This window comes from Hemitrygon akajei, chromosome 14, assembly GCF_048418815.1.
Source record: "Hemitrygon akajei chromosome 14, sHemAka1.3, whole genome shotgun sequence".
NCBI classification, from domain to species: domain Eukaryota; kingdom Metazoa; phylum Chordata; class Chondrichthyes; order Myliobatiformes; family Dasyatidae; genus Hemitrygon; species Hemitrygon akajei.
The window spans coordinates 38,549,857-38,567,694 of record NC_133137.1 but is presented as its reverse complement, the minus strand read 5'-3'; the positions used below and the strand labels follow the sequence as shown (position 1 = coordinate 38,567,694).

The 17,838-nt window shown below is 41.6% G+C and overlaps 1 protein-coding gene across 1 annotated transcript in view; it reads right to left on the bottom strand.

The window, feature by feature from the left end:
* The window catches only part of acacb (acetyl-CoA carboxylase beta), a 172,863-nt gene that overhangs the window by 14,632 nt on the left and 140,393 nt on the right, over positions 1 to 17,838 (bottom strand). The window contains exons 44-53 of the mRNA XM_073065876.1: positions 16,738 to 16,858; positions 16,392 to 16,488; positions 12,720 to 12,816; positions 12,211 to 12,346; positions 11,312 to 11,489; positions 11,048 to 11,160; positions 10,791 to 10,945; positions 8,925 to 9,095; positions 6,918 to 7,054; positions 1,193 to 1,315 (exon numbers count right to left, since the gene is read on the bottom strand). Coding sequence (XP_072921977.1) covers positions 1,193 to 1,315; positions 6,918 to 7,054; positions 8,925 to 9,095; positions 10,791 to 10,945; positions 11,048 to 11,160; positions 11,312 to 11,489; positions 12,211 to 12,346; positions 12,720 to 12,816; positions 16,392 to 16,488; positions 16,738 to 16,858 — 1,328 coding nt within the window. The remainder of the gene's footprint in view (positions 1 to 1,192; positions 1,316 to 6,917; positions 7,055 to 8,924; positions 9,096 to 10,790; positions 10,946 to 11,047; positions 11,161 to 11,311; positions 11,490 to 12,210; positions 12,347 to 12,719; positions 12,817 to 16,391; positions 16,489 to 16,737; positions 16,859 to 17,838) is intronic.

The following is a 17,838-nucleotide window of genomic DNA, read 5'->3' as shown; positions in this document are numbered from 1 at the left end:
GCTCTGGGTCTCGTAATAGTGCTTGAGATGATTAAAATTACAAAGTGTTAATGATGAAACTAAATAGTATGATTGTAGTGTGGCAGGCAAAAAAAAATCTCCTTGTTATAAAGACCTAAAGGAGCAGGAATAGTCTCAGTCTGGTCACCAACTTACAGATGAATGAATTTTCAGCATTTTATAAGCTTCACCAATCACCTTCTAGCTTGTACTCCTTCCCTTCCTCTTCCCCACCGCCCCGGCATTTTCGTCTTTCATTTTCATTCCTGAAGAAGGGCCTTGGCCCAAAATGTCGACTGTTTAATCCTCTTCATTGATGCTGCCTGACCTGAAGAGTTCCTCCAGCATTTTGTGTGTGTTGCTTTGGGTTACTTTACATTCACTTAATTATTACTGCTAGTGGCAGTCACCATGGCTGGGCCCCATGCAAGAATAATTTTATTTGTATTTATTCAGAAGAGCAGAATTTGCCTTCTGAACTGCACTGCCTACAGAAGCAATCATTAAAAAATGATATTTGGTAACAAAGATCGTGTTCAATATGGTCTCATGCAAGAATTTTTGATTGAGAGCTTTTTTCAGACAAGGAAAATAGATATTTAATATGATATAATTTTGATTGCTACATTGTAGCAAGTTTTTGTATAAGATCAAAGTTTATCACTTAAGATTAAGCATTATTAAACTCAACACAGTCAATATTTAACTGATCATGAAGGGTTTTGTTTTGCTTTTGTGCAATACACAATCTGGATTACACTTAACAGGCAAAGACAATCCAGAAACTTCATGAATTGTCATGCTATTCAGTGTTTCAAACAGTCCCAGAACAGGCTTTATACACATCATTCAGCTAGTATCCTGATGCTGAGGCTAGTAAGATGTTTGCTTGAGTGTGTGCATATTCAGGCTGTAGAAAACCAAGTTAATTTTGTGTCAAACTTTTGCACCAAAGTCAACTTATTTTCAGAGCACCATGAGCCCTATGGCCAAGACTCAGAAAATCAATTACACACTTGTGGATATAATTTCCACCATTATTTGTTCATGGATCATCAGCAAATGATTTGGAGAATGCACAGGGTCAATACTTCTGAACTCATTACCCTGCCTCACATTTCCTTAATTTGTATGTGATATGAATCCTGGTCAGTCTTGCTGATATTATATATCCAGTATGGCCATCACTTACGGTGATACAGGGTCATCCATGGCCGTTAAGAGATGACTGATCTGTGCGCGTTGGGCTGGTGTGATGTGTTGTGCCATGTGGATAATACTATCCATTGCCACCTCTGGATTTGCTTGAACCAAGCTGAAAACAGAATGCAATGAACAATGAGAAGTATTAAATATCATGCTTCAACAATTCAGGATTTCCACCTGTATCTTGTTTGGTCTGGTTATCAAAAAATTGAAATAGCACTCCAACTAGCATATACACAATTTGATGTAATTACAATGCTGGCTGAAAGCTTATTTATTATATATTGGTGTTCTCCATCCCATTCCTGAATTGTGTCATCCACTATGACAATAATGGGTAAGCAGGGTGGAGATACGTCTCTACTAAAGGAGGTGTAAGGCACTCCTTCCCTTCACTAGCTTGCAGGTCACCCTCGGGCAAGGTGTAGCAAAAGCTTAGCCCCCCCCCCCCCCCCCACCGCCCCCTACCTCGATCACTGTCACGTGAAGCCATGGGAGCAGGTAGTGGATGGCCATATGAGTAGCTGGTGCATATCACAAGTCCTGATTATGTGACCACTGAGGCCAGGCAGACAATCTCTGAAGAGTACTAATAATAGATGGGGTCACCCATCTTGTAAAGACACTGCCCAGAAGAAGGCAGTGGCAAACTGCTTCTGTAGAAAAAATTGTCAGGAAGAATCAGGGTCATGGTCATCCACGTCATAAGATACGCCACATAATGATGTTAAAGATGACAAACTCTGACAAACTAATGAGGCCAAGTTTCTACCGCCTTTCTTCATAATCCATACCTCTGACTTGGGTTTGGCCATATAGCTCTTCACTTCAATGTACTGGCTGCCTAAGTAACTCCTAAGTTACTAAGTAACTAAGTAACATGGTGTGAGCAGAATCATCTGCAGCTTGATGCGAAAAAGACTAAGGAGCTGGTGGTGGACCTGAGGAGGGCTAAGGCACTGGTGACCCCTGTTTCAATAGACAATAGACAATAGACAATAGGTGCAGAAGTAGACCATTCGGCCCTTCAAGCCTGCACCGCCATTCTGAGATCATGGCTGATCATCTACTATCAATACCTGGTTCCTGCCTTGTCCCCATATCCCTTGATTCCCCTATCCATACCTATCTAGCTCCTTCTTGAAAGCATCCAGATAATTGGTCTCCACTGCCTTCTGAGGCAGCGCATTCCACACCTCCACAACTCTCTGGGAGAAGAAGTTTTTCCTTAACTCCGTCCTAAATGACCTACCCCTTATTCTCAAACCATGCCCTCTGGTACTGGACTCTCCCAGCATCTGGAACATATTTCCTGCCTCTATCTTGTCCAATCCCTTAATAATCTTATACGTTGCAATCAGATCCCCTCTCAATCTCCTTAATTCCAGCGTGTACAAGCCCAGTCTCTCTAACCTCTCTGCGTAAGACAGTTCGGACATCCCAGGAATTAACCTTGTGAATCTATGCTGCACTTCCTCTACAGCCAGGATGTCCTTCCTTAACCCTGGAGACCAAAACTGTACACAATATTCCAGGTGAGGTCTCACCAGGGCCCTGTACAAATGCAAAAGGAAATATGCAGGAAATATATTTCAGAGCAGGAAATGTGTTTCAGATGCCGGGAGAGTCCAGTACCAGAGGGCATGGTTTGAGAATAAGGGGTAGGTCATTTAGGACAGAGTTAAGGAAAAACTTCTTCTCCCGGAGAGTTGTGGGGGTCTGGAATGCACTGCCTCGGAAGGTAGTGGAGGCCAATTCTCTGGATGCTTTCAAGAAGGAGCTAGATAGGTATCATATGGATAGGGGAATCAAGGGATATGGGGACAAGGCAGGAACCGGGTATTGATAGTAGATGATCAGCCATGATCTCAGAATGGCGGTGCAGGCTTGAAGGGCTGAATGGTCTACTTCTGCACCTATTGTCTATTGTCTATTGATTTCCTTGCTCTTGTACTCAATTCCCTTTGTAATAAAGGCCAACATTCCATTAGCCTTCTTCACTGCCTGCTGCACTTGCTCATTAACCTTCAGTGACTGATGAACAAGGACTCCTAGATCGCTTTGTATTTCTCCCTTACCTAACTCTACACCATTCAGATAATAGTCTGCCTTCCTGTTCTTGCTCCCAAAGTGGATAACCTCACACTTATTCACATTAAACGTCATCTGCCAAGTATCTGCCCACTCACCCAGCCTATCCAAGTCACCCTGAATTCTCCTAACATCCTCATCACATGTCACACTGCCACCCAGCTTAGTATCATCAGCATACTTGCTGATGTTATTCTCAATGCCTTCATCTAAATGGTAAACAGCTGTGGTCCCAATACCGAGCCCTGTGGCACCCTGCTAGTCACCACCTGCCATTCCGAGAAACACCCATTCACCGCTACCCTTTGCTTTCTATCTGCCAACCAGTTTTCTATCCATGTCACTATCTTCCCCCCGATGCCATCTCTGATTTTACCCACCAATCTCCTATGTGGGACCTTATCAAATGCCTTCTGAAAATCGAGGTACACTACATCCACTGGATCTCCCCCGTCTAACTTCCTGGTTACATCCTCGAAAAACTTCAATAGATTAGTCAAGCATGATTTGCCCTTGGTAAATCCATGCTGGCTCGGCCCAATCCTGTCACTGATATCCAGATATGCCACTATTTCATCTTTAATAATGGACTCTAGCATCTTCCCCACTACTGATGTTAGGCTAACATAGTTCTCTGTTTTCTCCCTCCCTCCTTTCTTAAAAAGTGGTATAACATTAGCCATTCTCCAATCCTCAGGAACTGATCCTGAATCTAAGGAACATTGGAAAATGATTACCAATGCATCCGCAATTTCCAGAGCCACCTCCTTTAGTACCATCCAAGGGGTTTCCATCCAAGGGATCAGTGTGGATATGGTGGAGGATTACAAATACCTGGGGATACGAATTGACAAGAAACTGGACTGGTCAAAGAACACTGAGGTTGTCTACAAGAAGGGTCAGAGCTGTCTCTATTTCCTGAGGAGGCTGAGGTCCTTTAACATCTGCCGAACGATGCTGAGGATGTTCTACGAGTCTGTGGTGGCCAGTGCTATCATGTTTGCTGTTGTGTGCTGGGGTAGCAGGCTGAGGGTAGCAGACACCAACAGAATCAACAAACTCATTCGTAAGGCCAGTGATGTTGTGGGGGTGGAACTGGACTCTCTGATGGTGGTGTCTGAAAAGAGGGTGCTGTCCAAGTTGCATGCCATCTTGGACAATGTCTCCCATCCACTCCATAATGTACTGGTTAAGCACAGGAGTACGTTCAGCCAGAGACTCATTCCACCGAGATGCAACACTGAGCGTCATAGGAAGTCATTCCTGCCTGTGGCCATCAAACTTTACAACTCCTCCCTCGGAGTGTCAGACACCCTGAGCCAATAGGCTGGTCATGGACTTATTTCCACTTGGAATAATTTACTTATTATTGTTTAATTATTTATGGTTTTATATTGCTGTATTTCTACACTATTTTTGGTTGGTGTGACTGTAACGAAACCCAATTTCCCTCGGGATCAATAAAGTATGTCTGTCTGTCTCCCTGGTGAGTTACTGTTAAGGTTAAACCATGATGCAGTTTGATAATTATTTTCATTTTTATCCATTGTTGCTGAATGGGACCTGCTTAGTAGAGTCTAATGGAAGTCCATGTTTGTTCAGCTTCACTCTCCGACTCTAATACTCTCAATGATTTACACAGACTGCCTATTTTCACTCACTAAATGCATCACAATAAAATGGAACTAATGGGGTCAGATCACAAACAAGAGAAGATCTGTAGATGCTGGAAATGAAAGTAATGGACACATTTTTTTGTGTGTGCGTCTATTGGAGTTGGAGCACTCTTTCAGTGTTACTCTCCACTTGCCTCTATACCATTTTATATGCCCCAGACAAGTGTTTGTTAACCAATTTCACTCTGAATTTATACAAAATGCTGTTTATTTCTCATATTGCTTTATGACACAGAAGGAAGCCATTTGGTCCAAAGAGTCGAAGCTGGCTCTCAGAGCACACACATCAGTCCCATTCTTCTACTCACTGTTTATTCCCCTCTATAGCTGCCACCCAACTTGCTCCAGCATTTTCTCTGTGTGTGTCGCCCATTCTTCTGTTTATCTTTTGGCTGCACCCTCCAGTTAACCTGCTGCCCACCTGCACTAAGGTAACCAATGAACTGAACAACACGTGTGGGAGGACACTGGAGCATCAGGGGTGGGGGAACTCACAAAACTACAGGGAATCTCCACTCGCCCAGGGACAGCACTGAACCCAGGTCACTGGATCTCATGCCGCACCTCTGCACTGACCTGCCTCCACTCCATATTCAGATCATTATTGTGCTGGTAATTTATTCCAGTATTAAACTAAACGATCTAAAATTGTCCATGTGATTTTCTCCTGTCCCTTTAACCTATTCCAACTTTTCTGTATATGTCACCAGCAGACTAAGGTTATTGACATAACAAAGCACTGAATTTAATAGTAGAGAGGTAATGGTTGGACCACAGGATGTACTAATCTGATCTTCATTGTTAAAAAAGGATATAAACATACTGGAGAAAAATTTAAAAAAATGTCAAGGACAAAATTAAGAGGCTACACTTATTAAGAAACATTCAAGGGAATGGTGCCCTTTTCCTAGAAAAAGGCTGGAGGTGACCCATTAGTCTATCTTAATATTTTAAAAGGGACTGATTGGATAAAGATCAAGATATCACTAAACTAAATTATGGCTTCTGTGCAACAAAGACACAGGCAAATGGAATTGAGTCAACTGCCTTCTTTCTTACAGCACACTTGTATGTACTTTTAAATATGTGGTTCCTTTGAAGGGGATGTATTGCGTTTCCAGGTAGCACCTCTGGTGAAGGGGCTTGTCGTGTTCATTCCAGGGCAGCTCACTCTCCTTTGGTCTCCACTGGACACTCAGCTCTCCCCTCTGTCTCCAAGCAGCTGCAACAGCAGCCACATGCCAGTACACAGCTTTGACAGGCAGGCTAAAGTAGGTGAGGGCAGCCAGCGGCCTCATACCCTGGTGAGACAGGGACATGCCTGACCTAGCATGCAAAATCAGCTCCAGTAGACTAGGTGGATGAGATCTACAGTGAGATCCAATGGCTAGTAAGGTGGTTCTGCAACGCTCCATGCTGAGTGAAGGACATGACAAGGCACAGGAGATGTTACCGTCATCCGCTGCAACAAAGGAAGACCTCGGTTCGTGACCCTTGATCGTTCCACCGGACCCGGACTTCTGAGGTCAAGAGAAAGGAAATGCCCCAGTGCAATGGGTTTTCCACATTAAAAACTCTCCCACACAGGTCTCCTGTCATCATCAGACACAATGGACAACCACCTCCTCGTAATAATTGTTTATATTTTAATTGTTTGTTTTGCCTAGGATAAACACAAGCTGATTCACCGACAAGAACTGACATTCAGGGATAGTTACAGTCATCTTAGTTAATCTGTCATGATAGTTCCTGCACATTGACAGGGTAGGAAAGTGAATGTATGTGCACACAATGTAATCAATACACAGATACACACACAGAGACACAGACACACACTGTAATCAACACACACACACACCCTCTCCCCCCCCCCCCCCCTGTAATCAGGTCTTCAGCTGAACAATGCTCACCATCGACTCCTCCTGCAAGGATAAATTTACTTACTTGCGAATGTGTTTTAGTGCATAATCCCGCTTCAGATACTTGATGTTCTCCCATATTACAGAGCGAGTATCGTTCTCTTCATTGAGATGCTGCTCCAGCCATGCCACCACATGTTGGTTATTGTCCCACAGATACGCCTGCACATTACAAGAACATCCAAAATATGAGCATTAACTGCCCTTGGGGAAAATGCCAGCACACAGCTGACAATATTATTTTATCCCTGAGGATTTATCCTGGGCACGACATATCAATGCAGCTGCAAAGACTGTGGTTATATTTCATTAAGGGTTTGAGGGGATTTGGTGTGTCACCAAAGGCACTCACAAATTTCTACAAATGTACCCCATGGAGAGTATTCTAACTGACTGCATCCCACTGTCTGGTGGGCGGTGGGGGGGGGGGGGGAGGGTTACTACACAGGATCGAAATAAGCTGCAGAAAGTTGTAAACTCAGTCAGCTCCATCATGGGCACTAGCCTCCGTAGCATCCACCTTCAAGGAACAAGAAGTCAGCATCCATCATTAAGGAACCACATCACCCAGGACATGCTCTCTTCTCATTGTTTATCAGGTAGGAGGTACAGGAGCCTGAAGATGCACACTCAGTGATTCAGGAACAGCTTATGAGTATGAGTTATTATGAGAAAAATTAATCTTCTGCTCTGAAGGACCTTATTTTTTCATATGTACGAATTGCTTATTTTAAGAGAATCTTCAGCTTGGCAAATGCCTTAGCTTATGTCAAACTACCTCATAGTTCAATAAATCTACTCAATAGAGAAAACATTATTATTTTTTTCCTCACAGTTAGTAACATTTTAATTGATAAACTTGTGTTACCAAAGAAAAAGCTGAGAAGTAGCTTTCCCAGTTTATTCCATCAAAACAGAACAGAGATATTTAACCCTTACATACAGTTCATATTCTATACCTTCACAGCATGGTCTGAGTCAATTTTGACCTGGCCCAAGAATCCCCTCATAACAAGTATCTATACCAAACTCTGAACCACAGATCTATTTAGAATGTATGAATAGCCTATCTGACATTAATAAATGGGTGATTAATCCTTAATGAATGTTTCAGAGATGTAAAATCCATTTCAATAGATACGGGTCAAATTTGACCCGGAACAGCCTCCATGTACAAAAATTTGTAGCACCTGTACAAAAGTATAACATTTTAAAGTATTTTAATTTTTGCGCATTTTGGGTCATTTTGGGTTAAAATCATCAAATTTTGGATTTAAAAAAAGGCATTTAGGGTGTTTTTACTGCTGTCAAATGTCAAAACAGGTCAAATTTGACCCAAACAGTATGTAAGGGTTAAATGATGAATGAAGCAGAGATTGAAAGAGATTCCTTCTTGAGATTGAAGGAAACAAACAGCTAATTTTTTTTTTAGGAAAATAAAGTTTAACTAGTATGTTGTGAGGTTGTGGGTCAGTGTGAAGCAGGTATTATGATAGATTGGCATTTGAGGGAAAGGGAAATAAAAGGATATCAGACCACACTGGGCACGGAGGGAAATCGTGTTTTGACAATAAACATGAAGACAGGTCATTGTGGTGTCAAACCCATTCAGTATTTGCTGCAGATACTGGATAGGCCAGAACACTGTTCAATATAGGGCAGTGTTGACATCATGGTAATGTAGGGATTAGCACAATGCTTTACAGTACCAGCGACTCGGGTTCAATTCCCGCTGCTGCCTGTAAGGAGTTTGTACATTCTCCCCGTGACTGTGTGTGTTTCCTCTGGGTGCTCCGGTTTCCTCCCACAATCCAAAGATGTACTGGTCGGTAGGTTAATCAGTCATTGTAAACTGCCCTGTGATTAGTCCTGTGATTTCGGCAGTTGCTGGGTCTACTCTGTAATGTATCTCAAAAAATAAATAATAAATAAAATGGCATAAATTTAAATTCAGAAATCTAACTAATAACTTATTAAAGACTGCATTGATAGATTGTGCTTTCACATCGACCATACTGACTTCTCCACTGACCTTCACAGTGCCTTCTGTCTCTACAAACCACCTCCGCAACATGGATTTAATGTGGCCGTCACTCAGCTCCTGGTTTGCTTTTATAATAGCTTGTTTTGCCACCTCCTCCAGCAACAGTCGCCGCAGACGCCAGTAGAAAAATGCACGGACAGTCTTCCACTCCAAGACATCCTGAAACACACCAAACAGATCCAGGCTGGCTTGACAGCAGCATTGAGAAGTTGTACCAAAAGAGGACAGTCAGTAGACACAATTCATCCCAGAAGCAAAATGATCATAATGATAAAGATGAATAATGTTGTGTGATGGAAAAATCTAGCATACTGTAGCAGATTACAGATACACTACTGGGTGCAAGGTTTTTAATGAGATCATAAATCATACAGACTTATCTTCCAGCCTTTGTTTTCTCCAAAACTCTGACTGAGTTGCCCGCTCTTCCAAGAAAGGAAGGCAATGAGGCAACCAAGTTTATGAGTGCTGACACAACTGACCAAAGGATTCCTCCGTCTCCTGCAGCTCTCAATCTCTCTCATATTAATGGCTCATTTGTTAATGGCTGTGGGAATCATTTACCCATTAAACCACTGATGGAAAGCTGCTACTTTTAAACTCAAAACAAAAAGTTAGATCCTACAGTTCTATGTGGGAAGATTATTCCAGTAGGTAACATGCACTATATTCAAAAAGAAAGTTATTTATTTAATAACAGTGAAGGAGAAGTTTCTTTCTGATTATGGTGGCAAGGCCAGAATTTGAGTTGTATGAAGTAGTCATAAAATTAGGAACATGGTGAGAAATCACATCACCTGACTGACATCCTGGCTGCAAATGTAAAGTGCTGTTTAAAAGTCGCTCTCTACACTCAGTATTGAACTGAGCAATACAAGACTTACTCGGTGAACGGTAGGGCACTGAGGAGTGTGGTAGAACAGAGGGATCTGGGAATACAAATCCAGAATTCCTTGACAATGGCGTCTCAGGTATATAAGGTTATAAAGAGAGCGTTTCATTCACCTTCATAAATCAATGTATTGAGTCCTGGAGTTGGGATGTTATGCTGAAGTTGTATAAGACATTGGTGTGGCTGAATTTGGAGTATTGTGTGCAGCCCTGGTCGCCTACTTACAGGAAAGATGCAGAGAAATTTACAATCATAGTACCAGGACTTGAGGACCTGAGTTACAGGGAGGGATTGAATAGGTTAGGACTTTATTCCCTGGAGCATAGGAGAATGAGGGGAGATAGAATAGAGGTATACAAAATTATGAGGGTTCTAGATAGGGTAAATGCAAAACAAGCAAGGTGAAATGTTTAAGGGCAACATGAAAGGGAACTTCTTCACTGAGAGGATTATGTAAGTGTAGAAGAAGATGCCAGCAGAAGTGGTGGATGCATGTTTGACATCAATGTTTAAAGAGAAATTTGGATATGTACAGGGATGGGATGGGAGGGGGACGGAGGGATATAGTCCAGGTGCGGATCATTGGGACTAGACAGATTCGGCATGGACCTGGTGAGCCAAGGTGCCTGTCTCTGTGATGTAGTGTTCTATGACTAACATAGTAATAGTAAACTTGGACCTATAATGGATAGCCTATGACTTGTGGGAGTTTGGACTACTTTTCTCATATACATGACAGACATTAACCTGGTTTGGCATACTGAAGTAGCTTCACTAGTTCGCATTTCACATTTGCCTTCCTGTGAAAGTGTATCTTGTAATCATAAAACCCCCTTTACACAAAGTGACTGCTTGGACTAGTTCCTCATCCTTGGGTTTTAAACCTGTATTACAAATTTTGGCATTATTTCTATTTAAGAACTACCGTAAAGACTGAGAAAATGCAGTGAATTCTTCTTAACTGTAATAACTCCTTTCTCCTGCATCCGACCAGGAGTGTCGTGGAGATCAGCAAACTGCGTTGCCACTTGGTGGTAAATCGGAAATAAATAGTCCTCTCGTGCTTTCAATTTGGCTCCTAGGTCTTTGCGGACTTCCTCAGAAAGCTCAGGAGAACCTACAAAAGTTACACATGAGAAGACCCAGAGTGGTACACCAGGAAGGGAGTGTCTATGTATAATATTAACATGCTCCTATAGCAGGGTAATATTACCCTTACCCATCTGGTCAACAAGGTCTGAACAAATGGTGTCAAGCCTCCTCATCGTTTTCACCAAATCTTTCCGCCTGAACTTGATTTCCACAGTTCCTTCAGGTTCCAGCACACCTCCTCTGAGGAATGAGTGAAAGGGAGAACTTTTTAAAGTGTGCTCCGCAGATAATTACCAATGAACTGATCAAAGGACTTGCAATACATCTAAAAATAAGTCAGATATATATCTCAGAGCAAAAGATTTAAAATGCCATTCCCCTTGTTTGGTACCTGCTTTCTTTGTCCGCATACAGCTCAATGTAAAGCGGATTGATCGTTGGATCAATAACTGCCCACGAACCACCTCGGAGTTCAGCATGAGGGGGAATGTAAACCAGCACTGGCTGCTGGAATTCCCTTAAACTATCTACAATACTGGAACCAAACTTCAGAACCTGATCGTACATATCTGAAAGCAAAAGAAAATGGACTTAAAGGTTGATTTAAAGGTTGATTTCAGCCATCAGGTCTAGACTGCACTTAGGAAATGAAGTAAAATAAATCCAACATTAGAGATGTCGAAATAAGTCACTGTCACCACATAATGAACAAAAGTGGAAGCTCGTGAACTCCCAGTTCAATAGCCCACCTTTTAAATTGATATCTGTCCAACTGCCTGACGATGGCACAATAGTGTAGCAGTTAGCACACTAATTTAACAGCACCAGTTGTCACTGATCAGGGTTCGATTCCTGCTGCTATCTGTAAGGAGTTTGTATGTTCTCCTTGTGGCCAAGTAGGTTTCCTCTCACATTCCAATGACATATTGAGTTAGAATTAGTAAATTGTGGGCATGCAATCTTGGCACCAGAATAACGGTGATACTGTTCCCAGCATAAACCTCACTGATTTGATTTGAAGCACAAGACACATTCCACTCTATGTTTCAACTGATAAATGAAGCCAGTCTTTATCTTTAACCTTTAGTTGCTGGGGATCCGACTTGAGGAAAGCTAGCTCATTCAACAAAAATAAAGAGCAGTGAGTCACCAAGCCGATTAAGACTCTGGGCTGAATGGGCAAAGAGCTTTAGTATAGATAGAAGCATCAGCTGGCATAGACGTGGTGGGCCAGACCACTTGTTTCTGTGCTCTATGACCCTATGACTCAATGACAACCATAAAGATTACCTTTCATTCCACCAGAAAACCCCCGCCAGTTAGCGAAAACCATGAGCGGAAGCTGCTCTCGCTTGAAGTCTTTAATAACTTGTGCTGTCTTAAAGGCAGAGTCTGGAAACCACACCTGTCCAGCTTGCTGAACAATCTGTTAAACAACAGAAACTCTAATCAATAGCCTGCAAAAGGAGTCCTCATTGATTGACCCAATGAGTAGGTTTCCTCTTCTTAGAAGGTGCTGTCTGTCTTTGTTCTAAAACATTGCTTATCGATGGAGACGTGGGAGGTTCTGCAGATGCTGGAAATCTTGAGCAACACACACAAATTACTGAAGGAACTCAGGAGGTCAGGCAGCATCTATAAAGGGAAATAAACAGTTGATATTTCAGGCTGAGAACCTTTATCAGAACTGAGGTCTGAGCCCAAAACATCAATTGTTCATTTCCCTGCAAGATGCTGCCTGACCTCCTGAGTTCCTCTGGCATTTTGTGTGAGTTTATCCATGGAGATTACTTACTCACTTTTGACTCTGATTCCAGGTCAGCTGGATCTGCTGGGTTCGTCATTTCAACAGTCCGAGTCTCCACTGCAATAACTCCCACAGGGATTCCTCCTAACCTGTGCAAAATAATGACGGGCCCTAGTTCAGGATTATTGAAGTTAGGTAACATTTCTTCTAAAGAAGCCACTGGTATGCTGTGGTCCAGTGGTTAAATTACCAGAACAGTAATCTAGAGATCTGAACAAACAATTTGAGTTCAAATCCTGCCCCAGGCCCAGCCCATGTGCTGACATTTCAATGCCTTCTGACATGGCCTGTCAAATTTCCCAGTACCACATCCATGCTGGAGAAGGACTAAGACTGGACGTCTACCCATCCATGCACTGAATCTGGGTACAGTAAAGTTTCTTCCAATTCATGCAACATGGTTCTTTTAACAAACATTTGGCAGCTGGCATCTAATTTTGGACATGTTAAAAGACATTTGAATAAGTACATGGCTTGGAAATACAAGTACATGGAAGTACATGTCTTGGGTCAAACACTGGCAAATGAGACTAGCTTGGATGAGGTATCTTTGTCAGAATTACCAGATGGGCCGAAGGGCCTGTTCCATGCTTTATAACTTTAAGTCTCAAGAAGTTAGGACTATCTACAATAAAGTCACCTGCATGACAGCCTTCCTGCTGGTAAGTCAGCTGGTGCTTGATTGTTCTATCTGAAGCATTCTGAGCCTCCATCAATGGCTGGAATGTGTATCCGTCTACAAAATGTAATCCAGTTACTCCCCTGGCTTCTCCAACAGACCCAAGATGGGGTCATGTAAACAACACTACCTCATCTTCGCAAATGTCCACTTCTTTTCATTTTGAATGTGCTTCTGGTACTGATGGAGCCAGTGATCTACAATCTGATTGAGCAATTTGGTCCTCTGTTGTCTCCAAGAAGATTACAGGAGGTGAGCAGCTTCGAGGCCGAGAAGCTTAGAGACCATGGTCAACTCCATTGTTCACCAATATTGCCGATTACAGCATCGAAGAAGATTGGAACATCAAGGCGTGTATTCAGCACCATTGCAAGCCTCTCACTTGCTGCTCCCAGAGGACAAAGTCCTTGTGTGATGGTATCGGTCTCTCTCTCTCTCTCTCTCTCTCTCTCTCTCGTGAACTTGTTCAGTTTTATATTTTTATATTCTGTGTTTCCACCCATTCTTTCTAGTTGCCATGTCTGACATTTGTTGGTTTTCTTGCGTGGGGAGAGGGGTGGAAGGGGTAGTGGTGATACTCTTGTTGCTGTTTGCATGATTTGTGTTTTTGTGTATGGGGGGGGGGGGTTTGATGTTCCTGTTGCAGTTCGCGCATTTTTTTTTGCACGTGTGGCAGTTGATTCTTTTTCCGAAAGGTTTCCATAGCTTTCTTTGTTTCATGGTTGTCTGGAGGAGGCATATTTGAGAGTTGTATACTGCATACATACTTGAAAAATAAATGTACCTTGAACCTTGAACCTCTCAAGAACTACAACCAATGTCTCTAAGGACAAAGTCGTAGGGCATTGGAACCACACTAACTGTGGGTGCCATCGAAAGTACACACTTATCTGACTTGGAAGTACATCAACAGCTCTTCGTTAATGCTGGGTCTACCTCCTGGAACTCCCTGTCCAACACCAACGCAGGGGTGGTTTCACCAGAAGCATTGCAATGGTTTAAGATGGTGGCTCAACAACACCATCTAAGGATACATTAGGGATGTTCGATCACTAAATGCCTAGACAGTGATAAAACAGAAATAAATCCAGTAATATTCCTGTGGCATATTCTGAGATTATAGTTGCACGTATTTATATTTAGAAAGGAGTTTGAAACAAATGTATACAGAACTGGTGAAGTAATTGTTTCTTCATTCCATATTGTTTCCAAATTTTTCAAACTGTAATCTGGAATCTTCTAGTGTATAGTCAGCATATTTTGCATAGTTACAGATGGATTTTCCTTGATGTTGCTCATGAATTAACATATTGTTTCAAAATTCAAGAACAACAACAAAGTATCCATTTTACTGAAATAAATCTTCTAGTTTAAAAAACAAAAAATATTTCAAAAATTATTTTTGAGGTAATTTTTATAGTGTTCAAAATTGGCATTTTATTTGGTTTAATTAATTAATTTATAAAATAATTTTATTATTTGGAATGTCCCTGTTCTCTAGCTCAAGCAATAATTCCAACGGACATTGTATGCAAGATGATGAGAGGCATTGATCGTGTGGATAGTCAGAGACTTTTTCCCAGGGCTGAAATGGCTAGCATGAGAGGGCACAGTTTTAAGGTGCTTGGAAGCAGGTACAGAGGAGATGTCAGGGACAAGATTTTTACGCAGAGAGTGGGGAGTGTGTGGAACGGGCTGCCAGCGACAGCGGTGGAGGCAGAAACAATAGGGTCTTTTAAGAGACTCCTGGATGGCTACATGGAGCTTAGAAAAATAGAGGGCTATGGGTAAAGCCTAGGTAGTTCTAAGGTAGGCCTTTGTTCGGCACAGCTTTGTGGGCTGAAGGGCCTGTGCTGCAGGTTTTCTAATTTCTATGTTTCTATGTTTCTCTATTAACAAAATCTCAAAATTCCAACCAATGCAGTTTTAATGTAAGACAGCTCTAAACTTGCAATAAATATAGCAATCTACGTGGTATAACAAATTTATCAACACAGAAGTTGTATCATTTCAAAATTAATTCATTTTCAGAGTATGTTTGAGAAATACAGGGTTATGATGTAAATTCATGATATCTGAAAAGCTTAACACAGCATAATCTCCTTTGCAGCATTGTAGTCATCGACTGCATTTAGTTTTCAAGGTTGATCACCATCATCATGTGCTGTGTCATATGACATGGGCGATCATGATCGTTACCTGTGGGGAAGATCCCCTTTGCTTTGTTCTGATTCTTTTCTCTATCCATGACCATGTTTGTTCTTGACAAATTTTTCTGCAGAAGTGGTTTGCTGTTCTCTTCTTCTGGGCAGCGTCTTTACAAGACGGGTGACTCCAACCATTATCAATACTCTTCAAAGATTCTCTGCCTGGCATCAGTGGTTGCATAACCAACTGCTCATGTGACCACCCATCACCTGCTCCCATGGCTTTAAATAACCCTGACTGGAGGCGGAGGGATAAGCAGGTGCTACACCTTGCCCAAGTGTGACCTGCAGGCTAGCGGAGGGAAGGAGCACCTTACATCTCCTTTGGTAGAGATGTATCTCCACCCTGACGTGCATTTCAAAGTTACACAGGTGATGAATGAACATTGATTTAGAGTGTTTCATAAATAGAGATCATAATGAAGTAACCACAATGGGAGTTCTAATTCTCTTTGGGGAAATGCATTGTAAGTTCAATGTAATTTATAGATATGAGATAAAGTTAGAACCCCATGCTCCACAGCTCTGGGAAGCAAGATGAAGCTGAAGTAGCCAATGCTAATAAAATGTTTGTAGATTTTGGGTAAATTTTAGGAACAGTGAAAGGCTGTGGAATAACCTCAGCTGAGGAAATAGATGGTGGAAAGATTCTTCACTTAAAGAAACCTTAGCATGGGAGAAAAGCATAAGGTACAGATTAAAGCTGCTAGTATTTATCTGTTCTTTTCCCAACTTTAGGCTCAAAAACCTATCGAAGTAGCAGTTTAGTAACTCTTACCTTGCTCTTCCCACCACTACCGTTTGTGCCCAAGGTTCCATAATTTCCTTGAAGGATCCATGGTCAAAGAAACCACTCTGCCAAGCACCTTTGACAGCTGTAGAGGAAGGAAAATGGTGTAAAAAACAATCTGCTCCCCTGTCAGTCACATTCACATTCTGGAGACTATTCAGTATTTGTCTTTTCTGCTATTTGGTTAAATATTCCCCCATTATTTACAAATAATCCATAACTTTAATGACATAATATTGACAGATTTACTCATTGAATATAACTGTCTATAATTGCATGCATTACTTTGCAGATAGGTGGTGAATCATCTTTAAAATTCCGAATGCTGCCTTACTTGGATGAGGTCTGCCAGCCAGCATCCAGCGAGGATCATATGGGGCTTTGCTTGGTACAAAATCAATTTGCCTCTCAGGGCAATCCTTGGGGGAGATTATAGGCACTGGGCTTGTATTGTTCTGTATTAACAGAGTAAAACATTTACTCACAGATTATTTCATTCTATATCCCAAAAGGAATCATGCAAGACAACCTAACAACATAGAAATTAAAAACTAATTTATTAGATCTAGTACATGCAGGAGCAGGGAAAGCAGGTGGGACTATCTTCAGAATTGGCATCAGTTAATGTACAAAGCTTGTGGTACACACTGAATTACAATTTACCTCATCCCCAAAATGTTTTGTTCAATAACTAGTGATGGTGTATGTTTGTGTTTGATTTAACAAGTGTTATTTCTTGACATTCAGATTTAACTATCCACTTGTAAGGTCCAACTGATTAAAACACAACTAACCTTGAAATGAAAAGAATAATTTTTTTAAAAATGTATTTTAGCTTGGGTATCTACTGGAGACTTGGAAGGGCCCTATTGGAAACCAAACCATCATTAACCCTTTCAATATTAAACACAAATAACACCTGTAGTTCAGTCCTTATTTACTAATTTCCATCCTCTGTACAAGAAAGAAAAGAAGTCTTAAGGGATAGGGGAAAATTTAGTTTGAAACAATATAGCTTCTTAACTGAAAGAGACAGAAGAAATATCCATTAATTATTCTTTATTTCTGTCTGAATATTCATGGCATTTCTTAAATTCTTCCTCCTTTCTCCCCTTTCCACAGAACATAGTTGCTTGGAAAATAGACACTATATCACTGGAAACACAAAATGCTAGCAGAACTCAGCAGGCCAGACAGCATCTATGGGAGGAGGTAGTGACAACGTTTCCGGCCGAAACCCTTCATCACGAAACCCTTCACCCTCCTGATGAAGGGTTTCGGCCTGAAACGTCGTCACTACCTCCTCCCATAGATGCTGTCTGGCCTGCTGAGTTCTGCCAGCATTTTGTGTTTTTATTTATTTCCAGCATCTGCCGATTCACTCGTGTTGCCATTATATCACTGACCTTATTAATGGACTCATTCATTTAACCTT